This window comes from Ammospiza nelsoni, chromosome 20 (genome assembly GCF_027579445.1).
Source record: "Ammospiza nelsoni isolate bAmmNel1 chromosome 20, bAmmNel1.pri, whole genome shotgun sequence".
NCBI lineage: Eukaryota > Metazoa > Chordata > Aves > Passeriformes > Passerellidae > Ammospiza > Ammospiza nelsoni.
This window is the reverse complement of record NC_080652.1, coordinates 10,631,329-10,653,604: the sequence shown is the minus strand read 5'-3', so window position 1 is coordinate 10,653,604 and position 22,276 is coordinate 10,631,329. Positions and strand designations below refer to the sequence as shown.

Below are 22,276 nucleotides of genomic sequence, written 5' to 3'. Positions count from 1 at the left end.
TGTGGGCTAGGGAACTCCCTGTTGCTCTCTTCCCATTTCTAGACTTGCCACAAGTCCTTTGCTTCCTCCCTTTCCCACATGGAAAACCAACGGGGTGAGAAATGTTGGTCAGTTTCTCCTCCTTTTGTTGGAGGCGATGGCAGGAAGGGATCCCTTTCCAAGTGACATGTAACGCTTTGGCAGCAGCTGAATGTAGAAAAATCTTACAGAACAGATGAATGGCAAAGATCCCTTAATTACACTGGCTGTTTATTCTGAAATTAGCAACAATGCTGTTTCCAAGACCATTAAAAATAAACTGCATATTGCTTTAGTTGTTGAGCTTCCCACAAGATGCTGAGACCAGCCCTGGAGCTGCTGCAGCTCATCCATGTTCATGAAAGAGCCCGAAGTGTAGGACGAATTCCAATGGTGAAGGATCTGTGAGATTCCCACCGGGGGATACGGTTTTACACAAAGGCTTCTGCCCAAGTATTTTCTTGTAAAAATTGATGCTGTAATGCCAGCGAAGTCCAGGAATTTCTGAATTAATCTCAGACTAAAGGAGAGTTGAAATTTTATGCTTTCTCATGCTTAAAATGTAGGTGGTCTATTTTTTTTTCAGTATCTTAAAATATTTTCAAAGGTCTCTACTTTATTTTTGAAATATAAAATGGTTTTACCACCTCTCCTGAAGTGGTTATACACTGTCATTCTGTGCAGCTGCTGAGAACAGGGAGTAGGGTCATGGATCTCATTTTAAAGTCCAGGTTCCTTGGCATTGATTCATCGCAAAGAACAGAGACATTTATCATATTCCTTTTCAAGGTATATGGAGCATTATGCAGATGTCACTGAGTTGGTAGGGATACATTTTTTTTTGTAATCTTTCCAACCATTTAGATTTGAATCACTTAGAATCAGACCAAAAAAATTTCATGTGAATAGGGAGAATAATTGGAGAAAACTGGCGAAAACACCTTGATCTCCAAAGCACTGCCATATTTTTTCACTACCACTGAACAGTGTCAGCCAAATATAAGCAGACAAAGCAGATATCCTATGCAGTTTTAAAAACCTGTTAGTTGGCTCCATGCATTCTTTTGACTGAAGGAGCTCAAAGTGCTGCTGACCTTGCCTTTCATCTTCCATGTAAGATAGGCCCAGACTGCCTGAGCCTGTGGAAAACTGACCAAGGTTTCTGTGGTGGGATTAGCACTAATCTGTCCTCTAACAACCCAGGTCAGGCCAACGGCCCTCGTTCCCAGTGCTCCCATTGTTCTGTAGGAATGCTGTGTGTGCCTTCATGCCCTGATGTCAGAATGTATTGAAAAACATTCCTGGATTTCTCTTCAGTCCCCACCTCTTTGGAAAAGTGTTCATGTTTAAGATGTGGTGTACGTCCTATTTGTTTTTGCTGCTCCTTAGCAAAAATAAATAGTGGCTCAGTGTGTGTGTGCATTTTGGTGTTTCTCACAAACAGCTACCCATAAAGCTCTGCTTTCTCATGTTGAGAAGTCAAGCACCTAAATTTGCCTGCATTGTGCATCCGTTTAAATTTTAAACTCCTTAAGAAACTGAATTTTTATAGTCACAGCATCAAATATAAATTGGGCTTTCCAGACCAGAACCTTGTATCCTGAAACCAGTTGTTACTGAGCATACAGTAAAACAAATAATGTTATTGCAAACAAGCTGGCTCACCAAAGTGGGGCTGAAGTCCCGTTGCTCCTGGAGCAGGACACGGCCAGTGATGCTCCCAAGGAGCCAAGCAAGCCCCAGCCTGCCCTCCCCTCTCTGGAGAACACAAGGCTCCTCGTAGGGCTCAGATGAATGGAGTTGGCAGCTCCTGTGTGAAGAGAATGCTACAGCAGTGGGGAGAGAATTCCTGAGGGATTGGTTCTGCGTTGCATAGTGTGAGCTCACGTCAGGGCTTTAGAATTTACTCTTTACTAAACTCCTTGGATCGCTGCCCTTGTTAAAACTACAAGGAAAAAGGAAAGCTTTGCAATCCCGTTTGAAAATTTTGATTTGGTCTCACTTTCCTGACTGGCAGAGCATGAAGAAACATGCCATTCTCCCGAGGGGTCTGAAGGGAGCCCGCTGCAAGCCGCTCGCCCTCTTCACTGCCTGTTCTCTTCATCTTTCTGTTTAATAGAATCTTGCACCCCAAAGTTGGCAGACTGCAACATCAGGACACTGGGGCTGAACAAGAAATTAGCAAAATTCTCCAAGATATTTGTAAATTAGGCCTTGGGAAATAGTCTTAATCCTGTAAGAAAATGTATGGTTCTCAATTGTTGAAACACATCTTAGGAGGTTTTTGGTTCATCTGAATGACAGGTGACATGTATTCTGTTTGGTTTGTAGTTGAAATGAAAAATTAATTTACTTTATCAACAGCTGCAGCACTCTTTAGCAAAGCCTCATATAACACTGAGCCCCAGTTCATTGCAAGAAAATAATGATTTTGCAGTCAGTCACCTTTGCCATTTCTAACGTTTTAAAAGAAGATTCTGATCATTCATTGACAGTACTTGTTTGATACAATACTTGAGCTTTAAGCAGATGTTTATATTGTCTGCAGTGAAGTTTTCTTAGAGAGCTACCCAGATGGATGTTGAGTAATCCTGTGCCACAAATGTCACTCCTGAAAACAAAACTGCAAAGGAAATTTAGAAGCAAATCTTGTGTTCCAAAGTGACCTTTTGTGCTCAAAGAAAGCCAGAGCTTGGAGACTTTGCGGCTTTCATTTGGACACTGATTTGCAAAGCAGACAAGAGGAGTGATTTAATCCCAATCATGGAATGCTGTTGATGAGGGCAATAACAAACAATGCAAATATCTGCTGTGAAGTTCACAGGGGTTAGAAAATAAGCTTATAGCACTTGAGTCAGCAGCTGTGAACTGCAACCATCACCTGTCAGACAAGATACTGGTTCTGTTCAGTTTTACACTGGTGGGGTTTTTTTGCTTTGGGCTCTTTTGTTCATCATAACATCAAGTGCTTTTACCAGAGCAACCTTCCCAGGAAATGGCTTAGGAGAGGCAGCCTTAACATTCAAGATGCAATTGCTTGTGCAGCCAGTCCCATTCAAAGGAATCCATGGAAATGTCCTTGGAGATGGCACTAACAAACTGATGGTACTTTTTCCTCAAAACCTGTCCTGGTATTTTAGATGTCTTACTGGATTTTAGCAGTTTTCCATTTGGAATGGATTTAGTATTTCATTCACCTCTGCAAAGGTCTCTAAAGACCTGAAGAATTAATCATTATGAATAATGGAAAGATTGTATTTCCAAATTATTTATTTTTAAGTCAAGAGTAACTATGTATTCATAGGAAAATGTCATATTCAAGGTTTTAGTTAAGCCATGGATTCATTTTGTTATTCCAGATGTTCCCAACATCAGCTAAAACTAGTATCTTTGTAATGTGATTTCACAGAAATGTAGCATCTGACATTTATATAGAGTTTCCAGAGAATCTGGATGTCACAAACTCCTTTGGATTGAAATAAAATAAATACAGAAGGACTGACAGAGATTTCCCCTTAATGTAGAATTGGATGTGGCTGCTAAAAGCAGTTTGTTACAAGTTGGTTGATAAAGGGGGGGAAGGCAAAAAAGTGTAAACCTGGACAGAAAATGTCAGTGTCTTGTCTCTCAAATCCATCTTCAAATTTCCTCTGTTGGTTTCAGTTGCTGTTGGGAAGCTTTTACACGAGGGCACTTCTTCTCAAATACATTAATGACCTGGAAGTTACCAAACCCATTCTTTCATATGCTCTGGTTATATGAAAGACTAATCAAACTAAAGTATTGAACTAGCATTTCTGTATATTTCTTCCATTCAATTATACTGGCTAGTACTGTTAATACAGTAATATTTCAAATATATTCAATGTTTCTCTTTGGAATTCTCAACAATTGCATGGATGTAATTTCATTTTCTACCTATTAAATTTTTTTTGTTACCCTCTGAGATTATCTTCCTCTTGTCCAAAGAAGCTTTGAAATTCGGTGCCACCTTTGTGGAATAAAAGTCACAAAGAATAAGAGGGAAAAAAAAGCCCAGTCCATCCCAACAGAAAAAAAAAAAGGAAAAGTGCTATAGAGCTATTTTCTGCCCTGAAATGTGTTCTACATTTTTAATAAGATCCCAGATTGTCCGTAGCAGTGGCCATCTTTATTATTACTATTATTTTACAAGGAGTGAACGCCTTTGCTTCTGTTGCACACGTGCACATTTACTATCTTTAATGGCTTGTTTAAATTAAATAACACCGTGCACTTAAATTCTGGGAGTCTTATTATCTCATTGAGATGCTGCCGCTCTTTTTGTATTGTGACAGAAACCCCTTGGTCAAATTGTATCTGTCTCTTTTTATCCCATTTTTACCAGTAGATAATGTTGCGATGAAAGATCCTCCGGACTTATTGGACAGGCAGAAATGCCTGGAGGCCTTGGCGTCTCTGCGGCACGCCAAATGGTTTCAGGTTGGCTCTTTGTTCTTACCTTGTTGTTATTGTAGCCTTGCGAGGTTTTATTTGAGACAGTTTTAATTTTAATGCCTCTTTAATTCTGACTAGTCCCTCCTAGAGCAAAGGTCTAGAATTCACACCCAGTGCTGTACTGTGCAAGGGCAGACGTGACAGGGAGACAGTCAGCTGGTCCAGAGTTGTCATGAGGCTACAAAAGCAATCTTGACATTTCGCTGCCTTTTTTATACATCTCTCTAAATTCAAGTGTACTTTTATATAAGTGTTTTCATTTTGCATGAAGCTGATTAAGTAATAATAATTTAAAATCTATCCCAGGACTCTGTGCATTTAAAAAGAAAAGCAGAATTGAAGACCAGGCTTTTGCAGGTGTATTGGAATCATTTTGTTTGTTTTAGGCCAGGGCAAATGGACTAAAATCATGTGTAATTGTCCTTCGTATTCTGCGGGATTTGTGCAACAGAGTCCCCACATGGGCACCGTTGAAAGGCTGGGTAAGTACAGAAAGAGCTGAAGGCCACAGGGTCATGTCTCAGATCTCCTGAGAGCTGCAGCAGTGTCTGGACTGGAGAAAGCAGAGTCTTGTATGAGACTCCTCCTTCTACCCCTGTTCGTTTGCTCCCCATTAACTGCTCCCTGTGTAGAGAGAAGGCAGGTAGTCCTCGAGTCTGTGATGCACTGATCCCATGGAAAGGGACACATTTTTGTGGGCCTCGCACATCCCAGGGGATTGGCAACAGACTCCCACTTGTTGCCTTCCATCCCTCTTGTTTAGTATTGTAAAACTGTCCTGCTCCTGTGACAATGCCACTCCTGCCAGTGGCTGTCGCCCTTTCGTGGGCAGGTTTGCTCTGCGTGCCTGGAGAGGAACGCTCTGTAGGGCAGCAGAGATGATGTTTCTCTTGTGTGGAACTGAAAGCCCTCTAAAAGGAGAACATTCATCTGGCTTGATTTTAGAGACCTCTTCTTTTTGACTTTTTGGGCAGACAGTGAGGACACCAGCTGCTCTCCAAAAGGTGACTCAGACCAGGGAGACAAAGATGTGCCCTGCACGAGGACATGGCCTCATCTGGGGCAGGTCTCTGTCCCTTAGACCTGTAGTGGGTTACAAAGTGTCCTGATGTGAATGTTCATCCCCTCTACCTCCCCCCCATTTTTAACTTTCAGTCACAGTTACCCTTGTGTCCATACTAATCGTAATTTAATGTCTTCTAGCCACTCGAGCTTATATGTGAAAAATCTATAGGTACTTGTAATAGACCTTTGGGCGCTGGGGAAGCGTTGCGACGAGTGATGGAGTGTTTGGCATCTGGAATTCTGCTTCCTGGTAAGGGGCCAAATGAACTCCAGGAACACAAAGCGATGCTCAGCCCACCTAAACATTTAGCTGTTGCTGTAGGATTGCATGAGAAATGCCTGCTGTGAAGTCTGAACCTGCCATGAAGTGAAATTAATGTGGTTTTTTTTTAAATATAAAATTAAAAGAAAGGATTTTGCACAGTGGTAACTGTGTGAATGATAGTGCCACTGCAGAAGAAGTTCCCAGGAAATGTTAAGATTTGTTATAAATTAACCCCTACCTCATTAAGGGGTTGCAGGTAAATAGACTTAATGATTATCTGGTTTCTACAGATTCCTTGAAATCTACATATATGTCCAAATTATGTGTTTTCTTCCTGACCTACTGATTTCAGTTAATGTTATCACCCATGTGCAGTGTTTACTCTGATAAGGTCTGTGGCCACTGCAAGGGTATAAAACCTGGGTCAGTTTGTATTGTGTGAGGCCTGAGTCCCTGCTGGAGAAGGGCTGCTGCCCTGTGTGCAGCAGCTGGGCTCAGCTGCTCTGTCAGTCCCTGTTTGCTCCCTGCTGCTCGTTCCCTCAGTAATCCCCGTTCCTCTCCCTGCCAGGGGGCCCGGGGCTGCACGACCCCTGCGAGCGCGAGCCCACGGACGCTTTGTCTTACATGACAGTTCAGCAAAAAGAAGCCATTACACACAGTGCTCAGGTAGGGAACTCTGTGTGTGTGCAGCAGTGAGGAATTCAGCTCATTAGCACCATTTATTCTCTGCCAGGATGGCTTGTTTTCATGGCAGTCCTGACAGTACTTGGGCTGCACTATCCTGGAAAGGTTAAACCACGGATCAGGAGTGCAAGAGTTAAATGTGTGTGAAATCTTATCCTGGCAGAGGCAGCAGGGTGCCTGTGCACCCACCTCAGCTCCCAGCACAGAGCCCTTGGGTGGGCTCCCTGTCCGTGTGCCCTGCATTCTGTGATACAGAAATTCAGGAGTTTTATGGTTTTAGACATTAGTATGTCCCACAGCTATTGCAGAGGCCAGCTGTAAAAGCTGTCTTCTTGTCTGTCAAAACCACAGGAGTAGTTTTGTGTCTAAAGACTTACTAAAAAACTTGAGCAACTGACGTGAAATCCTGCTGTGATTAATGTGCGTGTCTACTGTCCCTTTCAGCACGCGCTCAGATTATCAGCCTTTGGGCAGATCTATAAAGTTTTGGAAATGGATCCCCTCCCATCAAATAAGTCATTTCAGAAATATTCCTGGTCAGTAACTGACAAAGAAGGTAGGTATTATTTGTTCCAAAAGTCACTACTTGAGCAGTAAACTAGGAGTTAATTTAGAATGGGTGAAGTTATGAATTATGTGCTGTGAATGTGAAGTAGAAGCTATTCTTTATTATATGTGGGGTGATTTTTGTTTTTTCAATATTTCATTGTGAGAATAAAATCTGGAAGTTTTGGTCTCCAGAAAAACCAAGAGATGAGAGGCACAACAGCCATAATATAGCTGATGATTATCTTTAAGCACAAAGTCCCTTGGCATGCAATGAGCAGAAGTAGTGTTTGATTCTTATGCTGGCGAGGAGAGATACTGCAGATGTGTCAAAAAGCATATAATGAGTGTCAATAATAAGAATTACTCAGAAATTATTCCTAGAAAACAATATATATCTAATTTTAAAAATTTCCATTTGTATTTTTTTGTAAAAAAATACTGTTGGAGGTCTTGCTTAGACTAAATGTGGAAAAGAGCACTGCAGGTTTGCAGTCCTTATCCCACACCTGGTACTGGACACAGAGATCCTGCCTGGTCTGGCAGAGTGAGCAGTAAACCAGTATTGACTTTCATGTAGCAATAATAAAGCTGTGACTGATGGATGAGTTCTTTTCTCTATAAACAAGCAAGAAACAGTGTGGGACTAATCAGACTCCTGCTGTGGGATCGTGTTTTCCTAATGGCATATCCATATTACAAGGAACTTTATACCCTAGGTACAGGCTCATCTGCTCTGAAGAGACCGTTTGAAGACAGTGTTGGGGATGATAAAGATCCAAATAAAAAGATGAAGCGTAATCTGAGGAAAAGTAAGTGCAGCACTTCTCCACTCTGTTTTCAAAGATCTATTGTACAGGGGGAGCTGCTTTAAAAGCTTCTCTCTGTTGGTGTGGTAGAGCATGTGAAAAAGTCTTTGGAACAAAATTGTTGTCTCTATCACCCTGCATTTGGAATGTCAAACACATCTCTGTGCATCTGAATTTCCCCTGACATGCTTTACTAACTGAATGATTTGCATTTTTAAATGGGATTACCCATCAAGTTACACCAGAACTGAAGTTGCCCAAGCAGCTGAGGTACTTTATTGGTAACATCCCTGTATTGTGGGGTCTTTTTAAAGTACTGCAGTGACTTTGGTGAGTGAAGATTGCACTCTCTTCACTCTTCCCCTTCCTGAGTTAGGTGCTGGTCTCTCAAGACCTCCCACAAGGAAAATAAAATGCATCATCTGCAAAACATTGATGTTGCACATATGCACAGACTAGAAGTCTCCTGGCATTGTTGGGATCCAGTTATTCTGGGGGCTGTTTGCATTGTGCTACTTGGATGCCAGTTCTGGATCTGGTTCCCCATTAGCTATAAAACTTGTTACTCCTTTTACAGCAGGCAGGAGGAATACAGCTAGCTGCAGCAGAATGTTCTTAATATAAAAGCAGCTCACTATAGTTGTTACCCCGAATTAGAATGGCTTATTAAGGACTTAACAGTGTTATGGCTCTCCTCACCCTCTTGAGAGGCTGAGGGATGGTTTTGCTCCTTGATACAGACAGAAGGCACTGAAATGCAAACTGTTTCATTTTTCTGTTCATCTTGTTTTGTTCATTTTCCTTTCCCCTCCTTCCCCTACCCCTTCTACTATCTTGTACTAGTACTAGATAGTAAAGCAATAGATCTCATGAATGCTCTGATGAGGCTGAACCAAATCAGGCCAGGGCTTCAGTATAAGCTGCTGTCACAGTCTGGTCCAGTCCATGCCCCAGTCTTCACAATGTCTGTAGATGTTGATGGTACGACTTATGAAGCATCAGGACCTTCTAAGAAAACAGCCAAGCTCCATGTGGCAGTGAAGGTAAGGCAGCCTGAAATAATCTGCTTACCCCACATCTTGGGATGGAGAATGAAATGTACTTAAAACTAGAAATATGCAAGCTCAAAATTAAAAAAAAAACAAAAAACAAAACATTAAGCTGAGCTGCTCACTGTGTGCTCTAAAGACAGCTGGTTCAAAGAGCATCACTGGTTTTGTGCTAGCAGGGGGGGGAAGAATTTCCTGGGGCTCTACAAGGTCAGCTCATATTGCAGTGGACTGAATGTGGTGGTGAAATTCTGGATGGGAGGGGTTTATTCTGTTCTGTTCTACTCCTTCCTCCTGTTAGTTTGGAAGTGCCATGTTGGTGGCTGCTTCTTTCTCCCCCTCCTTCTCTGTGTCCATTCCTGGCTTGTGAGCTCCTGGAAATAGAGTTCTGTCTTTGGTGCCTGAAGAGTCCCCTCTGTGTACTGGGTAAACCATGATTTATCCAGTTAAATTTCCAGTAGGACACTGGTGTCATTCAGAGACTGGTCACGCTGCTATTGCTTCCTGTAGGTGCTCTACATGACAGCAGGACAGACTGGAATGCCCAGTGTGAGCATCCACCAGATGTGGTGTTTGGGGACACAGCTCAGTGGTGGGCGTGGCAGGGCTGGGGTAATGGATGATTGGACTCAATGATCTTAAAGGTCTTTCCCAGCCTAAACGAGTCTACAAAAGAACATCTGTTAATAGAACTGCTCTTCTGATAGGAACAGGCCCATCTATCATTCTGTGCCTCATTTTGTTTTGAACAAGAGTTTCCTTTTTAGAATCTTCATCTGGCAACTTTCTGCTTTCCTTTGATTTCAGTTTTGAAAATCCCATTGTCCTATGTGCTTTCAAGTTCAAAGTGTCCAGAAGCATCTGAGGGCATGTGTTATTCCTTCAGGAAAAGTAGCTCCCTGCATGTGTGTCCTTCCAGATCCTTTGCCTCATTCTTTTATTTTTCCTACGTCCCTGCAGTTTAAAAAACAACAAAAAAAAAGCCCAAAAACCCCTCTTGCCCTGAAAAACTGTGACTGCTCTGCCCTTGAACCTCTCTGCGTCAGCCAGATCTGTGCTGGTGCCGACCCAGCTCTGTTTTCTCTAAATTTGCACATCAAAACATCCGCGATTCAAGCCAAGAGGAAATGGGTGGTGTGGTCACAGTTGCTTTTTTTTTTCTTTCTCTTTCTCTCTTTCTTTCTCTCTTTCTTTCTCTCTTTCTCTCTCTCTTTCTCTCTTTCTTTCTCTCTTTCTTTCTCTCTTTCTCTCTTTCTTCTCTTTCTCTCTCTCTCTTTCTTTCTCTCTTTCTCTCTTTTCTTAGCAGACCCAGACCCTGCCTTCCAGTCTTGTAAGAGGGAATAATGTGAGATTTCACTTTCTAATCTGACCTTTTTAAAATGCAGAAGCCCTGGAAACGCAGCCAGATGTACCCCAATGCACGGCAGCTCCGCCAGGGGTTTCCCCAGGCAGGTCTCAGCTCAGGGTTTGAACACAGTCATTTCTGCAGACTTTGTTCTTGGCCCCAAATTTTCAGCAGAGTTTCAGGTTCCTTTCAGTTTCCCTTGCCCTATGTGTGGTAGCTCTCTGCGGCTGGATCAGGAAGCTGGTTAAGGGAGAGGCTGGCCTTGCTCATGGAGGATGTTTTTGAAGGAACTGAACTCCAGAAGTACCATCTTGTACAAGGCTTGAATTCTCACAAGACTGTTTGTCACATTTGCCCACAGTCTGTCTCTTGATCTGTCCATAGACACAGGGGGCAAATCATGCATGAAACTATTACCTTATAAGGTCATTAAACAGTGTCTTTAATTTCTTACTTTACAAGGAATTCTTGAGATTATGAATGATGCTCATGAGTATCTTTGAGACTAAAATTCTGCTTTGTGTTGATTCCACTTTTGGAAACCTGAAATTATTTTCCCCATTGATATTGTATTCCCTACTGATAACCGCTGAAATGGATATCTCCATTTCAAATAAGAAAAAAACTAATATTCTAAGGAATCTGCCTTTTTTAAGTGTATGGTGGATTGTTTGTTGTGTTGTGATCAACTTTGTATTTGCTCCTGTTCTGCTGCCTCTGTCACAGTTCTTTTCATGGGGCTTTGTTGTAGGTTTTACAAGCAATGGGGTATCCAACAGGTTTTGATGCAGATGTGGAGTGTGTAAGTTCTGATGAAAAATCAGATACTGAAGGTAAAAATGAAACAACGTCTTCAATCTCAAGCAATAATAATACTGGCAATTCCACAGCTGACACCTCCGCTACCCTAGAGGTAAGGATTGCATTGAAAGTACAAAAGATGGAGGTGTAGGGTTTAGGGTTTCACTTTTCATTGGGGTTTTTTTTCTGTTCTACTTGTCAGAATGGTAAAACACAAAATTCTTCTAGTTGGGAAACAATTTCCAGTGTGTAATAATGGATAACTCTAACTACATACATGTTTAGTCCACGGAGAAATTTCCTGGGTAATGGAAATGGAGTATTTTTAATGGAACTGCCCTGTTTTTATCCATATCTGAGAGAATTCTATTGCAGACTGATCTGGTGTGCTGAGATCTCAGCTTTACCTTGCTTTCCAAACAGTTACAGACATTTCTACTAAGACACGTGACTCAGTCTGAGCTGGGTAGTGCCAGGACATAATGAGGTGGAAGAGCAGAGACGTGTGCAGGGCTGGGAAGGCCGGTCTCTCTCCTTTCAGTGTGAAAGCCTTTGAGTTCAAGGAACTTGACACCATGGCCCCACCTTCAGCTTCGCATTCTCTCAGGGTTGCAATTCCAAGTGCAGCTGGTGTCATGTTTAGTTTGTGCAGGCACCAGATCAGGCCATGAGGACAGCAGCCCTCACTAACAGAAATAAATGGGTGTGACTTCTGGGACACCATTATTGGTGCTCCTGCCCTTCTTTAGAGACTTGCCCTTTGCCGTGCCGGCATCGCAGGTTGCTGCAGCCAGGGCAGTGTTACCTGTGATACAGCTGTGCAGAGGTTTGGCTGCATTTTGAAGGGAGAAAGGCTCTGAAGTAACACCCTGCATGTCTCTCTAGGTAAGAACTCAGGGTCCCATACTCACAGCAAGTGGTAAAAACCCGGTGATGGAGCTCAATGAAAAGAGAAGAGGTCTGAAGTACGAGCTCATCTCCGAAACAGGGGGAAGCCATGACAAGCGCTTTGTGATGGAGGTGAGAGGGGCAGAGGGGCAGCTGGTCATTAATGGTGCAGCAGAGTCACTTGCTGCTGCAGCTCACATTTTTGCTATTTTGCCTTTTGCAATGCACATTGGTGGTGGTGATTTCTCAGGTTATGTACCTCTTTGTTGCTGTAATGATCCAGCTGGGGAAAGGAATAGCCTTTCTACTTTAGGAAAATACAGTGAGAATTCAAACTGGATTCAGACCAAAACTTCATGACAAGGAAGACTCCAGGGTATGGGTTAAATCCAGTATCCAACAGATACGCTGGTCCTCTTTGAATTGCAGTTGTAGTTTCCAGATTCCCAGTATCTGTGACACACTGGTTCCCAGGATAACCTTGGTATCCTTTCAGATACCAAGCAGTTTCAGATCTAGAACCAATAGAAATTTGTCACATAAAGCACTAAGGATGTTTTTTCCTACTGAAGTTCTTTATGGGTGGTACATCAGCTGAGTGGGTGCAGCATGGTGTCCCTGTGCATCAATACTAGGCATAAACTCATGTCTTAATTTTCAGGTAGAAGTAGATGGGCAGAAGTTCAGAGGTGCAGGCCCAAACAAGAAAGTAGCAAAAGCAAGTGCTGCATTAGCAGCACTTGAAAAACTGTTTTCTGGGCCTAATGCAGCAAATAACAAGAAAAAGAAGATTCTTCCTCAGGTAAGAACTGTAACTTGCTTTTTGGACCATTATCCCAGGTCTGGGTTGGGTTTTGATACAGAAGGCAGCATTTTAGTAAAGTGAGGTTAACACAGGCTGGTGTTGTTGTGAGCTGGTTGTTTGGGGGTGAGATCCTGGCCCTGCTGCAATCATGTGGATTCAGGAGAGTAAGGGAGATGTAAAACCAGTGCTGTAGGTTGAGGGAAGTTGTAAGGAAGTAAGAAAGACAGTATGGAGGAGCAGCAGAGAGGCTCAGAAGCCAGCAGTGTTCAGTCATGCCCAAATCTGAGGTAAATAAGTCACAGTCTGAGGGAAGGGACTGCCAGGGCTGAGCACGGGGAACGTGCTGGGCTCTGCAGGCAGTGACAGGGCCAGGGACCCGCTGTGTCCCTGTCACTCACATCCTTTGGCACAGCACTCTCCAGTCTGTGCTCAGCCAGCCTGGCACATCAGGATGTTTACAGAGCCCTCTCAAAGGGGATGATTTAATGCAGGTGGCCTTGTATTCCTGCAACACTCACTCTCTAAACTGCTATTTTTTGTCACTCTGGGCAGACTAAAGGGGTCGTCAATACAGCTGTTTCTGCAGCAGTCCAGGCTGTTCGAGGCAGAGGACGAGGTGCTTTAACACGAGGGGCGTTCGTTGGGGCAGCTGCTGCTACTGGATACATAACACCAGGTGAGGTACCACACTTGTAGCTGACAGTTTAGTATTTGTCTGCTGGGGTGTTCTTTTTCATGTGTGTTATTCACCTGTGCAGGTGATTCCTTTAACCATCTGACATGGAGCAGAAGGCTTCATGGGGGTTTAAATAAATCAAAGAGCTGGAAAACTGGCAGACTGTATCCTTTATGAGTGTGCAGCTCAAAGCTCTGTGTGCACAGAGCACACAGTTATGGGCATAACGGCTGTCTTGGCTTTATTATTTTATTATTTGTCTTCATTGTTCATTGTCATGGCACAATTCCCAAAACTCTCTTCCTGCCTAAGAACCTTCTGGATCATGTCCTGGTTTAGCAATAGGAGTGCTTTTTCCAAGAATCCTTTGTGAATGTGAAGTCAGCAGGCTCAAGCGTCCCTGAGCTCCCAAAAATCCTCTATGTGAATTCACCTGGAAGCATCTAATAGTAGCTTCTGTGGTGGCCAGAAATAAAAGAATTTCTTTTCATACTCTGGCTGATGAGGAATCATCATCTGCACTGCATTGTTCTGATTAGCAAAAACAGATTCTGAAGTTCAAGGGCTTCTGGTTCCCATTTCACATTTTCACAAGAAAATGTTCATTAAATGATCACTTTCTCCATCCTCAAATTACTTTTCAAAGTGCATTTTCTTTGTGACTTTACAGCATGTCTGAGGTTTGTGGGTGACATGTGAAAGGAATCCAGACATTGTTTTCGCTTGTTCTTAGCACCACAGATTTGTAAGGATGAGATACTGGAGATGTCTTAGTCAAAGCAAATCCAATAGTAGCTTCCAAAAAATAACACTTCTAGTCCTCATGCTCAGGCTTTTAGATTACAGCATGAGCTCTAATTAGACCCTCCAGCAGCTCACACATGCTAATAGCACAGCCCTGTTGTTTGGGAGCCTTCCTGCCTGGCACCTTTGGCAGCATGTCATCTTCACTGTTCCTGTATCGTCCTGTCATTTTAAATATTAAAACCCAGTAATTCATTTTTAATGGCTGTTAACATTGTTTTTGGAACTGTCTGTCTGCCTGAGGAGTCATTTAAGAGACACTTTAACCTGCCAAGGGGCATGCTTCTTGCCAGTGTGGAATTACTCCAGAAATAAGTTTCATTTCCCAGTTGCTGTAGTTAAGCTTTTATTGGCCTTGGCCTTCACAGATTATTTCTCTCTATCACCTATTCTCAGAAATCTCTTACTTTTTGGAGTGACACCAGCAGTCTCACCAGAAAAAGAAACCCTGTAAAGCCTTCATGAACTACTGACATGTAGAAACCAATGCTGGTATTACCTGTGTTGCTTTTTCTCTCAGATACTTCAGAGTCACACTCTGCTCTCTGGAGGAAACGATCTGTTTGTGTGGAGGTGTTCACGTGTCTTCTGTGGAACTCTGTCTGTTAGAAATGGCAGAGAAAGCCAGGAGCTTTCCTAAGGGGGACGTGACATCTGCCACAGGCATCCAGCCTGTTTTCTTTTTAAAGGAAATTTAGGGAAGTGACTGTTCTCTGCATAGACTGCATTTGTGTTTTAAGAAGAACATAAGCAAATATGAGATGTCTGTGTCACGCCAACTCCATGCTCTGACTTGAGGGACTGAGTGGAAAAGAAAATGCTGAGGAAATGAAATAGGGAATTTTAACTCTGTGATGCTGAGGCTTGAGAAAGTCCCTGGCAGCATGTCCTTCTGGCCATCGCATAGGAACATTTCAGTGTTTTCAACAATATTTGTATGTATTGGTGTGAGTTTGGTTTTGCTGTGCTCCTGCTTCAGGCACAGGGTCCCTGCCCATGTGCAGGTGTGCAAACACTGAGAGAAAGGGCAGGGAATGACCCCTCTCCCTCCTGTGTTTCCCTGCAGGCTATGGAGCACCATATGGATACAGCACAGCGGCACCAGCCTATGGTACGTACAGCCCTGTAATTAACACCTTAGAAATTATGCAGAAACTGTTGTGACAATCCAAATGTGGCAGTCCACGTAAAAATTCAAAGAGATTTAAGCTGTTAAACCATGACAACAACACCACTTTTATGCCATAACCTTGTGGTTCTTTTTTGGTTGGAGTAGCTTTTTGCCTCTGCTTTGCCTGGTCTGTGGAAGGACTGCTTGTTCTAATTGCCTGTTCCCTTCATACTGGAACCCAGTCAAAGTAGTTCCCTTACTTTTTACAGCTAGTCTGTGCTCCATTCAAAGACTACCGAAGGGCCTATTTCAGCATCTCTGACTCAGATTTAGCTAAATGGCAATACAGTAACATTGGTGAAATGTTTGCTCCCAAGTGTAAGTGACTTGTGGACAAAGCTCCCTTAATGCTTTCAACTCTTTGAAGTCTATGGGCAAATACCCCCCCACCCTGCAGGCTAAAACACCACTGCTTGGGACACCAGGATGGCTTTTGGGTAGTTGGTACTGGTAGCAATCAGTCTGTGAGGCAGCCAGGACACGGTCATTTGCCACAATGCTTTTCACTATGAAACATGTTCTATTAGGCTGGCAAAGCACTGGTTTCGTGGAGATTGTAAAATGAGCTGATAACCAGAGAGCTGTGATGGAAGGGTTCTCCTTAACTCGGCTTCTCCCTCCCCACTGGCTTGTTTTATGCTGGACTAACAATGCATTCCTCTAACCGGCCCTTTTGGTTACTTTGAATGAGGTTTATGTGGCAATGGGAGCAGGGCACTTGGAGTCAGTGATATGTCCTGGCACACACAGTGTGAGCCCACCAGGACCAGTCCCACCAGCCTCTCCTGTGGCAGGGACTGGTCACAGTCTGCTGCTCAAATGACTGGCATGTTTCAAGGCCTGGAATTTTTCATATGGGAAACTTCTGCTTTTTAGCATTTGTAATAAGCTTTTCCTCCCAAATCTGTCTAACTTGGGCAGTACCAACTCCCCTGATATCATTATAAAAGTTTAAAATATTTTGAAATGTCAATTACATGACTTTTCTAGAGGTAGGAGCTCATACAGGGCAAGAATGCTGCTGCTTTATGGAAGATATTTGCTTTGCCTGACTGGGACCAGCTGGTCCAGTTCTGTACTGAGAGGGAGAATGGGCCCATGGGCTGTGTTCAGTGTGGAATTCTCCCTCGGATTTGGAGCAAACCTTTGTAGTTTTACACCTGCTGACTGGCCCTGTCCTCTGACAGAAGGGCAGCTGGCAGCAGGGCTGTTCCATGGAGTGTTGTCCTTTGTGGTGCATCACACAAGGAACAGCAACATGTTTTCTCAGAGAAAAATGAAAGGGAATTTAGTTTGGGATATGGATTTTTTAAGAACCCCCTTGGTTCTTTTCAAGCAACAGTCTCAGAGTATAACTAGGATTACTGGTAGCTGCATGTCCGTGTTTTTACAAGCAGTGACACACTGTGACATGAGGAATCCTTTCCCTGCTGAAGGCAGCAATACAACTGTTACCAAGTTTCCCTGCAGCTTTTCTTGCTTTTTTTTCATTCATTCCTTCCTGTTTGGGATTTTTTTTTCTCATTATGCCTATTTTGGGAGCTGGATTTTAAGCACTTAGGTGTATATATGTGACATATCACTGACTTCAAAGCATTGTGGAATTGGATGCCCCCATTCTTCACATAAAGAGTTTCTGTTCTTAATGTATTATGATTGTGATGCAAAGTTCTGGGATAATGCTTTTTGGCTGTAAGGTAAACATGTCTCTTTGCCTTTGTAAGCTGTTGCATGTTGGGAAACTTCACTTTGATCATCTGGTGCTCTGAAATACCTGCTGTTGCTGCTTTGTGATTTCTAAATGGATACATAGGTTAAATACTAGAATTTAAATAGGCAAGATTAAAAAACCAAACAAACGTTTAATTGTGCAGAAGTTTGTGAGGCCACAAGAACTCTAAAATAATAATGAAATCAGGCAGATGTCAATCTTTCCAGATTTACCTACCTCAACTCAGGAGAGGAAGTGCAGAATAAGGAAGCAGATGCAGAATTTACTGTAGGTGCTTGATTTTTTGGCTGACTTACCTGGATGCTGATCAAAACTGCTGAACAGTTTCCCTGTGAGTTGTATTTTATGCACAGCAGTGCCTGTCTAGAATATCTGCAATTGCAACTGGCCTGTGAAATTACCTCAATGTAGAACAAACTAGTAGAGATTAATTACCATAAAGATTATGAAATAGAGCTTCAAATCCAAATACACACTCTGCTTTTGAGAATATTACTGCCTTAATTTTACCAAACACCAGGACAAAAATAAAGCAGAGTTTAAGCTATAACCATCTGTCTGAAACAGTGCAAAGTGGTGAAGTGTTACTGTTTATGGGACTCTGTACCCTGACAGCACATTGACTGACTGATCTGGAAAAGGTTAATGAGAACACTACTGTAAGCTCTTATCTGACTTTCTTGGATTGCTGAACTTATTTGGAGTCCTCTCCCTTTCTTCTCTCTGTAGGTTTACCCAAGAGAATGGTTCTGTTACCAGTTATGAAATTCCCAACTTACCCCGTTCCCCACTACTCATTCTTTTAGCAAATGGCAGAAGCTAATTCCTATTGATTGAACAACACAGTACAGTACAGAATGTTAGAAGAAAAAAGCCTTTTTATCCTGTTTTCTTTGAACACATACTTGAGCAAAGTCATTTGTAAAGAAACATCTTTTTCCTACTTTTTGATTTTAACAAAATGCAAATTTAGTTCTCTAAAACTTGAAAAAAATGTTCTGTGAAATGTTACCTCATTTTCAAATAACTTATACCAGCCTTCTGTTATAGGGAAGAACTAGAAGCTTAAATCTTACGTTTTAAATGAAGTATCCGATTATGTAAAATTAAATTTGTGAAGGATGTATAGAATATAAAACACTGATCACAAATAAACTGTTTTGTTGTAACACAAGAGTACTGCCTGTTTCCTAATGCAGTCACACAGACTCAGTTAATGACCTGTATTTGCTGTAGGGTTATTAAATGCAGGGCATAGTTCTTTAAAAAACAAAAATAAAAATAATAATAATTTTAAAAAAGATAGAAACTTTACAGTTAACATTTAACTTTGTAAATATTATGGTGTGTAATAAACTTAGTAAGATATGGGTTAAAATATTGTTTTATCTTATTTTTTATAGTTAAGCATCAGTACCTGAGTTTCCTTATAGATCAGCATACTGTAACTGTGATTTTAGACACAGTCTTAATTATCCAAGAAGACTTTTCACTCATACACAAAATGCTGAAAAACAAATGAAACAAAGGGAATTAGTCTGTCTCTGTATAAGGCTGCATTCTGTGAAACAAGTATTAAACAAGTATTAAAGGAAGTTCCCACAGAAGGATGCAATTCCAGGGATACACCTTACACCCGTATTGCCCAGAGAAAGGACAACAATAGTGTTACAATCAGGTTCTTTAGAGCTCAAAAACTACACGTTTTCTGTTCTTTTCTGTTTTTACAAAAAAAAAAAAAAAAAAGAAAAAAAATTCCACTTGTTCTTGTGGCCTTCTTCACTTTTAAGATTGTCTGCCCACCCTTGATTTTCCATCCACCATTTCTACAGAAAGCATTTTATTTGTCAATTGTATATTAAACCAAAGGTTCTCCTTTCCCCCTTACATTTATAAGAATCTAAAGCAGCAACAAGGTCCCCATGAAAACTTGCTATTTAATTGTCCCAGTTCTTGTTGAGTGCTGCTGTGAAAAGTGACACACTTCAGCCATAGGCCAGTACTTTTTTATGAGTTGGTGCTCAAACCCAGAGTCCTCTTTTTGATGAGGAGTGTGTGCACCTGTCTGAAATTCCAGGATAGGCCCCAGCTCCACGACTGGAGTCTCCATGGATTGTGGGCTCTAACAAGGGATTCCAGTGTCTTTATTAAGGTATCACCCCACAAATAAGCAGCATTGTTGGTTGCACTCTCTCCTCAGCCCCCGCCCGTTGCTTTTCCATAGGCTGGCTTTAGTTCCTGCTCTTCCACAGATTTGCCTTTACCCCCTGTTCTCTAACAGACGCTGCTGCTGAGGCCAGGGGAGCTGTGTCTGTGTTGAGGGTGTTGTAAGAGCGGTGCTTAAAGCAATGTCAAGTTCCTCCTCCCCACATCCCCCTTAGAGGGAGGGAAATATTAGAAAAGCTGAATAAGGGGTGGCTTATAGAACAAGCTGCTTTCCCTGGAATTCACTGCAGCTGTTATTCTTAAGCTGAGTATTTGTGCTTAGGAATGTGTTTCCATTTCCATGGTTCTCCCCCTGCCGTAGCTCTCGCTTCCGTTTGCTGTTGGTGGTACTTTAATAAAACGTAGAGGATGGCCCGGGAGGGTGAGCTTGGGTTCACCCATGGAACACAGAGCAGGGCCGGGGATGGAGCCAAATTGAGAGGTGCTCAGAAATCACTGACCTGTTTTGCTGGCCTATGGATGAAAGGAAGCCATCACGGAGCAGAAAAAGCATGGCTGATCAGAGCCCATTTTTGTTAATCAAATATTCATTAAAGGAATCTTTCCTCTGCACACATTTTTTCCCCTCCTTCTCTTTTGGAGTTCCCCTGATTGGCAACTGTTTGTAGTTTCCTTTTTTTTTTTTTCCTGAATCCCCAGTTTTGTAAAATTCCAAACAAAATATTCTGTGAACCAATTCTATACAATGAACATTTGTAAGCCAAAAGCTTGTTCTTATTTCAAAGACAAGAAGGGCGCTATGCTCTTTTCCAACATGATGGCAGTCATTTCAAATGATTTATAGAAGTCATTTTTTATTTTTTGTCATTTGTTGGGAGTTACTAACCACATTGTAAACTTGCCCCCTTGCTGCATATTTTACATTTCTCTGCTTTACTGAAAATATGAATGAGCTATCAGTTCTTTGTTTAGAAAGTGGTAACCTTGGAAGTGTTAGATGTTTCAATACCTTCAAAGAATTCAAAGTGCCCATTTTACAATGAAAATTCCACTTGCAGCTGAAAGAGCAGAGAAATTTAAATGGAGCTTTAGCTTCAGCCAGTCTCAGCAATTAATGTGAGGTTTTTGCTTCTCTGCTCTTCTCCCACTGTAGGTGGTTTTTTCATTGACAGTCCCTATTGCCAGCCTCTCAGCATCGCACCTTTTATTATTCACTTGGGCCCTCAAGATTTCTTCTCTGACTTCTAGAACCATCAGGTTGTGTGGCTCCAAATGGCATTTTGTACATGTCTTAAAAGCAAGAAAAACGTGGCTCGTTTTGAGGTTTCTCAACTTCAGACATGGGATCTGAGCTTTTTTCCTTCTTTTTTTTTTTTAAGTGTTTTTCTCACTTCTTGAACTTTGCTCCATGTAATGAAAAGCAATACTTAGTCCAAGCCACAAGTCCTCTCTTTGGGTACATAGCAATAGATGTGTATATACTCCTGGTTATTTCTTTACACTAGAAGGGGAAGGACTGCTGTGTTGAGGGGGGAAAACCAAATGCCAAACCAAGGCACAACCTGGGTCGAGTGCTGCTTCAAGCACTGAAATCTGCCTTTACTTTCACTATTGAAGTCCTTCAGAATTTTGATACTATGCTGTATTTGCATGTTTCCTATAAAAGTTGCTACAGAGCTGTGCAATGGTCACTCCTGAAGCAGCAGTGCTTTGTACCATTGTGCATGTCAGCAGACATGAAATGTAGCAAAATGGCAGAAGAAAACAGAACATAATATTTTTTCCCAAAATGTAACTGAATGATATATTCTCTTTTTCCCTCATCATTGATATGAGGCACAAAAATGGTAGGCCTGAACTTGAAAATCAAGTGGATTGCTTTTGTGTCTCTTAAAATCATCACCAAATGATAGGAAAATACAGTATTTGGGAAACATCCAGTGCAAAAAACTTTGCTGCTCTAAATTTACTGAGATATTTCCCTCTTGAATATTTGTATGTTGATATTTTGAGATTGTCAATCAGCAATAACTGAAAGGTTAATGTTTTTTTAAATGGTATTGGAACATCTATATGTTGCAGCTTAAGACTTCTAAGCAGTTTTCAGCAGGTTAATTCCACTTTATTCTCATTCTCTCCGGACCTTCATAGCCATATGCACTTGTATAAAATAAGCAGAAATGTAGTGACTGTAAGCTGAGATCGTGATATAAAAGGTAAGAGATTTTATTTTCAGCTTAAAGAATATTTTTATTGCTTTTTTTTCTAAAAATCTCATATACCTGTGACAATCTTGTATATGGCACGTTTTTATTATGTCTTGATAACTCAGTGTTTAAAGAGGTAATACATAGGTCTGAATCCCAACTTTGTATTTCTCAAGGCCAATTCAAATACTCCAGTTTCAGTTAAAAAAATATTACCTAACACTTAAGAAATTGTTTGGTTTTTTCAACGGACTGTTCTCCTTCAAATATTTTTCTCCTGTGTAGCATAAAAAGCTGTGTTGATACCGCTGTGTCAGGCACTGCATTCCTTGCATCCCTGTGGACACGTTTGGGTAGGTACCAAAGCCAGGCCATGGCCTGCTCTGAATAACGCACACCTTGGTTCTGGCTAAGTGCAATGGGTGACACTAATCATGAGAGAAACTATTTCCCTAAACTGTTAAAGCTAAACTCCAAATGAAGAATGAACAACTTTGATGATATTGCAGTTAAAATCTGCAGAGATCAAATTACATTAGGTCAAATTAATTCAGGAAGCAGCCAGGTTTGCTTCCCTCCTGTGGGTGCAGTGCAGGACAGGAGGGCAGGCAGGCAGGGATTTATCTCTGCGTGAATCCTTTGCTTAGCTGTGCTTTTCTACAGCTGGAAATTAGGATACAGCCATCCATAAATAATTCTTTTCAGTTCTGTAGTAAATGTTTTAACAATATTTTACTTAAATAAAAATGGGTTTGGATTATGACCTATT

At 41.7% G+C, this 22,276-nt stretch overlaps 1 protein-coding gene across 3 annotated transcripts in view; it reads left to right on the top strand.

Annotated features, from left to right (window-relative positions):
• Window positions 1-21,441, top strand: part of STRBP (spermatid perinuclear RNA binding protein) — a 49,524-nt gene extending 28,083 nt beyond the window's left edge. The window contains exons 6-18 of one of the 3 annotated variants that reach the window (XM_059486154.1): window positions 4,385-4,479; window positions 4,881-4,976; window positions 5,698-5,809; window positions 6,393-6,490; window positions 6,953-7,064; window positions 7,774-7,866; window positions 8,707-8,906; window positions 11,009-11,170; window positions 11,944-12,078; window positions 12,608-12,748; window positions 13,304-13,427; window positions 15,298-15,342; window positions 20,454-21,441. In XM_059486154.1, coding sequence (XP_059342137.1) covers window positions 4,385-4,479; window positions 4,881-4,976; window positions 5,698-5,809; window positions 6,393-6,490; window positions 6,953-7,064; window positions 7,774-7,866; window positions 8,707-8,906; window positions 11,009-11,170; window positions 11,944-12,078; window positions 12,608-12,748; window positions 13,304-13,427; window positions 15,298-15,342; window positions 20,454-20,548 — 1,508 coding nt within the window. In that variant the 3' untranslated portion in view covers window positions 20,549-21,441. Of the gene's footprint in view, window positions 1-4,384; window positions 4,480-4,880; window positions 4,977-5,697; window positions 5,810-6,392; window positions 6,491-6,952; window positions 7,065-7,773; window positions 7,867-8,706; window positions 8,907-11,008; window positions 11,171-11,943; window positions 12,079-12,607; window positions 12,749-13,303; window positions 13,428-15,297; window positions 15,343-17,863; window positions 20,347-20,453 lie in introns of those variants that run through there. The other 2 variants (XM_059486156.1, XM_059486155.1) reach the window with 2 other exon arrangements.
• Window positions 21,442-22,276: the final 835 nt, after the last annotated feature.